The 8,620-nt window shown below is 44.7% G+C and overlaps 1 protein-coding gene across 1 annotated transcript in view; it reads right to left on the reverse strand.

Annotated features, from left to right (window-relative positions):
- Nucleotides 1-8,620, reverse strand: part of LOC106808686 — a 22,582-nt gene that overhangs the window by 8,900 nt on the left and 5,062 nt on the right. Inside the window, exons 2-3 of the mRNA XM_014811508.1 lie at nt 4,402-4,530; nt 3,398-3,569 (exon numbers count right to left, since the gene is read on the reverse strand). Coding sequence (XP_014666994.1) covers nt 3,398-3,569; nt 4,402-4,530 — 301 coding nt within the window. The remainder of the gene's footprint in view (nt 1-3,397; nt 3,570-4,401; nt 4,531-8,620) is intronic.

Raw genomic sequence — 8,620 nt, forward strand, 5'->3', positions numbered from 1 at the left:
GAGAGAGAGAATAGAGAGAGAGAAGAGAGAGAGAGAGAGGAGAGAGAGAGAGAGAGAGAGAGAGAGAGAGAAGAGAGAGAGAGAGAGAGAGAGAGAGAGAGAGAGAGAGAGAGAGCGAGAAGGAAAGAGGGTGGAGAAGAAAGGAGAGCAAGAGAGAGGGAGAGATAAATATAGGGGAAGAGAGAGATAGGGGAAGCGAGAGAGAGAGAGAGAGAGAGAGAGAGAGCGAGAAGGAAAGAGGGTGAGAAGAAAGGAGAGCAAGAGAGAGGGAGAGATAAATATAGGAGGAATATAGGGGAAGAGAGAGATAGGGGAAGAGAGAGAGAGAGAGACAGAGAGAGAGAGAGAGAGGGAGAGAGCGAGAGAAAGATAAAGAGATAGAGATAGAGAGGGAGAGAGAGAGTGCGCGAGAGAGAGAAAGAGTTAAGAGTGTGACAATGAGTGATTAAGGTTATATATGTTATTGGTCCACACAGAGTGCTGCCATCTGGTAAACAACACTTACATTAACGCAAGACGTGCCTTAGTGTACCGCTTACAAGATCAGAGCTGCCAAAATTGATCTTTGTGGTATAGAAAATCTAAAATTTAAATCTTTCCAAGTAGGAATTTTCTTCACCAAGTAGGAATCTTAGGAAACGAGTCATTTAGGCACAATACTACATAATTTAATAGCAGTTATACATCGATTAACGAATAAAGTACAATCATATGCATACCCATTGTAGTGTAACAACAAACACAAAGATACATAATATACATAATTTTTTAGTCTATGATACAGGATATGAGAACAAAAATAATATAACCTACACAATCATTGGTCAAGTCTCCACCCCTAGACTAATGAGAGTCAAATGTGAGTGAATCGTAATGGCGGAATTATAGGCTAAAATCGTACAAATCCCGCGGAAATCTGAAGGGTTAGCAGCTTTGTAAGATGCATTTTCCCGGTCTCGAGCAAGGGAAAGGGAGATAAGTAGAGAGAGAGAGAGAGAGAGAGAGAGAGAGAGAGAGAGAGAGAGACAGATACAGAGAGAGAGACAGATACAGAGAGAGAGAGAGCGCGTGTAGGGTAGTGCTGCCACCTGGTAGATGCCACGTTCATTAATTTAACTTGGTACGTAAACCTTGCAATTCACACACCAACCCGGGCTATAGAAGATAAGAACTAAAGTCTTGCACACATCTATACTAGAGAATATTCATTTACCCATCACTATACAGGGTTCTCCCTAGGAATTTCAGTAGGCATGTTGAGGAATCAGGCAATACATCCCTGGGGCCCGTTGTCAGAAACAAAATTAGTCATTAACATTAACTTAATTAGTCTTAACATTAATTAGACTAAACATTAATTAGTCTTAACATTAACTTTTTCTCTTGGACCGTCGACAGAAACGCTGCGAAGTTACCTGAATGAAAAATCGTAGCAGATTTCCTGATAACAATACGAAACAAAGCGCTGTAGACGGTCTACGAGAAAATGTTATTGTTAAGACTAATTTTGTTTCTGACAACGGGCTCCAGATTGCTAATTGAATCACGCGGGTCGTTAGCGGCCCCAATACACAGGTAAAGTCATGTCATACATCAAGCTGTGAAAACACAGCATGACTGCAAAATTTAACCACAGCCGGAAACTAAGGGATGTTGATTCGGCACTTAAAGTGATTACGTCACCGTACATAGTAAGTAACAAATTATGTCCACTTTTTCACAAAATGTAAGCGATTCTGTTCACTTTTTATGGTTAATTTGCTGCATTATACTTCCTATTTTGCTATTCCGTTCGACGTGAACAAACACTCGGGACTCATGCACAGCCCATAGCAAGCATTTAATGTCATGATAAATATATCAAATTGCCCAGATTTTTTAGATTTTGAACTAGAAACAATCTCATCAGGTAAAAATTTGAGGATACATTTAGTCCCGTTATTACTTACTTTTCATGTAAAAAAATTGCAATTTTTTTTTTACACATATAATACCATAGAAAATTCATGACGTAGACAAATTAAGGAACATCGAAGAATTTAAGGGACGTCACAAACTAGCTCCGGTCACGAACAGTCTCGGGTTAGCTTAACCCTAATTACGAAATGCGCAGCGTCTATACGAGTACCACACGCTCAACGCTTGAGCGTTTCTGGAACGTAAGTGTCGCATTGTATGTACGCATCAACGTAAATACTCATTCACTACGCCGCCTATCGCCGGATTAAGGAACTATGCGCTACCTCGGGTTAACACCGTCTATACGATGCTAACCCGAGACAGATCTTAACTCGGGTTAGCTTAACCACCTCACATCGCGAGGTTAAGCTATTCCGGGTTAAGGCTGAACCCGGGTTATCTTAACCCGGGAAAAGCCCTCGTGTAGACGCTTATCCCGGAATAACAATCCTCGTGTAGACGAGGCTACCGGCTACATACAATGCTAAGGCGGCTTACCTGCAGCTGGCGGTCGAACAGACGCTGCTCGCTCGTGTCGCAGTGTGGACACGCGCAGTCGAAGAAGTACTGCTGCCTGAGCGCGGCCCTGCGCTCATCGTAGTCCATGCGCCGGTAGTCAGGACCTAGGTGAGCGTGAAGCGCACCGATCATTACTTACACACTCACAGGCTAGCTGCTTAGTGGCCGCTAGGTGAGGCCACCGGATGCCGTGACACCACGCCTAGAAGTAGCGTGGTATAGTCGAATAGGTTGAGATGAGTTTTCTCTCGCTCTCGCTCTCGCTCTCTCGCTCTCTCTCTCTCTCTCTCTCTCTCTCTCTCTCTCTAAGAGAGAGACGGGTGAGGCATGGGAGGAGCAGGGGGAGGAGTGCAGCAGACAGACGGGCGCCGATAAGGAAGGTTAGCTGACCTCTCAGCTTACCGCGAGCGTGCTGATCGAAAGCCAGGATCACCGCCACGCGAGAGTACGCTCTACGGGCAGTATTCGCTTACACACCACTGACATCTGCCGGCAACATCCCGAGTTAAATCGCCGGGTTTTGTTTTGTGTTACATGCATAAATCCTTTGTGGGTTTCAACACTGGTGTTTACTCCCTGTTAGATTACGTTATGCCAGACACCGTCACTTACTTGTAGCTGGACATTTAGCAATCTTTTATGGATATTAAAATGGAGACAAATTTGCAGTAGCAGTTTGTTTTAAAGTAGCATTAACAAAATAAAATTGAATAAATCAAATGTTACGCCGTATTGTGGCACCATTGATACCAAATGATGAGGGCCAACAAAATAACGACTATTTTATCGTATTTAATAATATTAAACGAACAGTTAATATTAACAACAGTTAATATTAACAACAGTTAATATTAACAACAGTTAATTGAAGTTAAGTCGCTGACGCGCACGCCAGCAGGGGGCGCCAGCCTGAGCTCACCTCTGAGCGCGTGGATGCGAGCGATGGCGTCCTGCGTCTGCGACAGCGAGCGATTGTGCTTCCACATCGCCCTGCTCTGCAGCTCGTGGCATCGCTCGAGCAGCCGCAGCTTCCGGTCGTCGTCGGCGACGGAGAGGGCTTCAACGCTGAGCTCCCGCGCCTCGAGGACCAGCTGCAAGAATCATCACACCGATGACCGCCGCGCCGGGAGAACACGCGACGACTCAGCGCCACCTGCTGGCACCTTTAAGTACTACAGATCGCTGGGGAACGTCTGACGCCATCTGGTGGCAGTTACGGACGAGATAATTTCTCTGCAGTAATTTCACGGCGTTTTCTTCACAGAACAGTTTTTTTGTTATAACATTTCGTCATTTCGTTTCATCTCGCCTATGTCGTCGCATTTCTGAGCACCAGCCGCCGATGACGCCGTCACAGCGTTAGCGGACGGGCTGCGTCGCCGACGGTGACACAAATGTGATGTCGTGTACGTCATACGCCTGCAGGTTTTCGGGATTGGTTGGAAATTTTGAGAGGCACTTGTTTTGAAAAAGAAAAGGAGAGCGGGGTGGTGTGAGAAGAGTGGAGTTGTTGATGTTTTTGTGAATCCGGGCAACGTCGTGTGTGACAGACGACTTCCGCTACTTTGGGCCACAATTAAAAAAAATCTTTGTTTGCCCTCACCCAACCCAGGCTGAAAAGTTTGGGTAGGTAGGTAGGCTTTTTTTTTAAGCGGTCTTTTTACAAATTCAGCATGCTCTGGCATGTGTCTACATGCTCGGGTGTGCTTGTGTGGAGATACCTGTTATGTTGAATGTTTCTTTTGCTTGGTACATAATACAATGTATTGCCTACAGGATTTATATAATGTACAGTGATACAATTTGTAAAAAAACACAAAATCATTAAAAAAATTCGAGTCGGCCCCTTTTTGTCGGGTCGGTCGGGTGAGGGCAAACAAACAATATTTTTATTATGGCCTTGTGTCGTCATCGTTCACTAACCTTCTTCTTGCTGTCGATGCTGTCCTCACTCTGTGCGGTGCTGCAGTGCAGACAGAGCAGCTGCGTGCAGGGAGGAGCGTCAGGGCTGGCTAGAGGTACGGCTCCGTCACACTCATCACAGCTCAGCGCCTGCTCACAACACCAACAACACACACATACAACATTAATAACTAGTAACGGACAACTAATTATTACCTAATTATCAACTATTCATCATTACTATACAGTATAGATATATAAATACTACTACTACTACTACTACTACTACTACTACTACTACTACTACTACTACTACTACTACTACTACTACTACTAGTACTACTACCACTACTAGTAGTAGTAGTAGTAGTAGTAGTAGTAGTAATGAATACTAGCAAAGTAGTAACAGCAGTACTACATGAATAGTAGTAGCGGGAGTGAATAATGGCAAATTATGATTAAATGAGTGATTATTTACTCCTGGTAGTAGTAATATATCTTTTGGTACTATACTAGTTTAATAATAATTATACTACTAGCAACTAAGACTAGTATAGTAGTAATAATATGTATTTTATATTAGTATATGTAACCATGTATTTTTAGTGATACGATAAGTTCGTTGCATAAGCTGTGGACACCCTACGCGATCACAGCACAGCACCGACCGGCTCAATCGGGCGACTCTGTGGACACACTACACGACTGAGTCGAGCGACTGTGGATTTTCAGCACACTGATTGGCTGATGAATTGTACAATCGGCCAGCTCAATCGCAGACCCGGGCACACTAGGCGATTGCAGTCGGGCGGCTCAAATAATTATCAAACATGTTTGAATCGGGCGACTCGGCCGGCCGACTCGAAAATCGACCGCGACTCACTGGACACACTACGCGAGTTTTCATGCGATCGAGCCGGCCGGCTCGATCGCATGAAAAATCGCCTAGTGTGTCCACCCCTATATAGAGGGCACGTCGACTTCCGCTCCCGCATGTAACACACGTACTGTTGTTGTGAGTGTTCGCAGCGGCTCACCACTAGATGTCACCACTGTGCTGAAGCTGATAAAGTGTAGCGACCGGATTTGCAACACCAGTATCGCTACTATTTAGCCACTAGGTGTCGTTGTTGCGCGAGGGCTTTTCATAGTCCTTGAAAGGTTCTTGAACCCTCATGCAGTGGCAGCAACACTGTTTGAAAACCCGTGCGTGTATACGCGAGTGCGTGCTCGTGTCAATGTAAGGGAGGAAGACAGAGATATCCAGTCTTAAATAGAATACTAGTAACCTAGCTACTACGCGCCCCCCACACAACAACACACACCCACATCCCCCGCACACCCAACTTCACGTAGTTGTTAGGCCCAAATTGGTGCCCCTCCCCCCGCTTGGTGACTGACTAACCGCTCTGTTTGTTCGCGGGGCTCCTCCCTCCCTCCTAGGAGAAGAAGATGAGAGAGAGAGAGAGAACAGAGAGAGAGAGAGAGCAGCGGAGAAGAGGCGAGAGCGAGAGCCGAGAGAAAACTCATCTCAACCTAATTCGACTATACACTACGCTACTTCTAGCGCGTGTGTCAACGGCGCAATCCGGTGGCCTACCACCGTAGCGGCCACTTAAAGCCAGCTTAGGGCCTGTGAGTGTGTAAAAGTATATGATCGGTGGCGCATTCACGCGTCACCGTGGAGGTCCTGACTACGCGGCTGGCATGGACTACGCACTGAGGCGGCAGGGCCGCGCTCAGGCAGGGGCAGTAAGCTTCTTCGACTGCGTGGCGTGTCAACTATCAGCTGCGACAGCGAGCGAGCAGGCGTCTGTTGCGACGGGCGGCCAGCTGGGGCAGGTAACGCGCCTTAGCAATTGTATGTGAGACCGGTACCTCGTCTAGCACGAGGTATTGTTATTCGCGGATAAGCGTTTTCCTACACGAGGGCTTTTCCCGGTTAAGATAACCCAGGTAAGCCTTCAACATAACTCCGCGGAAATAGCATTAAGCTCGCAGATGTGAGGTGGTTAAGCTAAACCCGAAGTTAAGATTCATGTCTCGGGTTAGCATCGTGATAGAACGGTGTTTAACACGCGAGGGACGCGCATAGTTCCTTAATCCGGGCGATAGCGGGCGTAGTGAATGAGTATTTACGTTGATCGCGTACATACAAATGCGACACTCTAGGCGTTCCAGAAACCGCTCAAGGCGTTGAGCAGTGTGGTAGCTCGTATAAGAGCGCTGCGGGCAATTTCGTAATTAGGGTTAGAGCTACACCGCGAGACTGTTCGTGAACCGGGCCCGCGCAGCTAGTTTGTGACGTCCCTTAATTCTTCGATGCTTCCTTAATTTGTCTAGGCGTCATGAATTTTCTAATGGTATTATATGTGTAAAAAAAAAAATTGCATATTTTTCTTAAGCATGAAAAGTAAGTAAATAACGGGAGCCTAAATGTATCCTCAAAATTTACCGTGATGAGCATTGTTTCGTAGTTCAAAATCTAAAAAATCTGGGAATTTGAATATATTTATCATGAAGCATTAAATGCTTGCTAATGGGCTGTGGCATGAGTCCCGAGTGTTATGTTCACGTACGAAACGGAACTAGGCAGAAATAGGAAAAGTATAATGCAGGCAAAATCTAACCCAATAAAAAGTGAACAGCAATCTGGCTACACATTTTGTGAAAAAGTGACATAATTTGTCTACTTACTATTGTACGGTGGACGTAATCACTTTAAGTAGCTGAATCAACATCCCTTACAAGTTTCCGGCTGTGTTGAAATTTTGCAGTCATGCTGTGTTTTCACACGCTTGATGTAATGACATGACTTTAACCGCTGTGTAATTGGGGCGCGCTAACGACCGCGACGTGATTCAACTTAGGCAATCTGGAGGGCCCCGTTGTCAGAAACAAAATTAGTCTTAAACAATAACATTTTCTCGTAGACCGTCTACTAGCGGCTTTCGTTGTCGTATTCGTTTATCGATGGGAGAAATCTGCTACGAATTTTTCATTCAGAGTAACTTCGCAGCGTTTCTGTCGACGCTCCAAGAGAAAAAGTTCGATATGTTAAGAACTTACTTAGATGTTTAGTCTTAATTAATGTTAAGGACTAAAATTAAGTTAATGTTAATGACTAATTTTATGTTTCTGACAACGAGGGCCCCCGCAGGACCCCAGGGAAATGGTATTGCCTGATGTCCTCAAACATGCCGTACGTGAAATTCCTAGGAGAACCTGTATATGTGATGGTAAATGAATATTCCTCTAGTAGAGGATGTGTGGCAAGACTTTAGTTCTTTATCTTCTGAAATAGCCCGGGTTGGTGTGTGAAATTGCAAGTTTAACGTAAACCGAAGTTAAAAATTAAATGAAAGGCCGTGCTATCTAACCAGGTGGCAAGCACTTACCCTACACGCGCTCTCTCTCTCTCTGTAATTGTCTCTCTCTCCTGCATTGTTCCTCTCTCTCGCTCCTCTCTCTACTCTTCTCTCTCGTGCTCTCTCTGCTCTCCTAATTATCTTCGCCTTTCCCTTGCTCGAAGACCGGGAAATCGCATCTTACACTAAGCTGCTAACCCTTCAGATTTCCGCGGGATTTGTAACGATTTTAGCTAACTAATTCCGCCCAATTACGATTCACGTCACATTTGATCTCTCATATAAGTCTAGGGGTGGAGACTTTGACGCAATGATTGTCGCTAGGTTAATAGTTATTTTTGTTCTCATTTCCAATGTATCATAGACTAAAAAATTATGTACTAATTATGTATCTTTGGTGTTTTGTTGTTAGTAAAAGGAAAAGCAGAGCAACTACCGGTACACATGGGTATGCATATGATTGTACTTCTATGTATAAGTCGATGTTAAACTGCTATTCAATAATTATGTGTAATTCGTGGCCTAAATGAGCTCGGTTTCAGCTAAGATTAACTACTTGGTGAAGGGAAATCCTAAGCTTGAAAGCCGATTTAAAATTTAGATTTTGCTAATACCAGCAAGGAGACAATTTAATGGAGGCAGCTCTGATTTGTAAGACGGTAACACTAAGCGCCACGTCTATGCGTATAAGCTAAGTGTATGTGTTTACACGGCAAGATGGCAGCACTTCTGTGTGGACCAATAAACATCATATAACGGCTTAGAATCCCCTCATTGTCAACACATACTCTTAACTCTTATTCTTCTTCTCGCGCACTCGCTGTCTCTCTCCTCTCTATGCTCTATCTCTTTATCTTTTCTCTCGCTCTCTC

Source organism: Priapulus caudatus, unplaced genomic scaffold (assembly GCF_000485595.1).
Source record: "Priapulus caudatus unplaced genomic scaffold, Priapulus_caudatus-5.0.1 Scaffold296, whole genome shotgun sequence".
Classification (NCBI taxonomy): domain Eukaryota; kingdom Metazoa; phylum Priapulida; class Priapulimorpha; order Priapulimorphida; family Priapulidae; genus Priapulus; species Priapulus caudatus.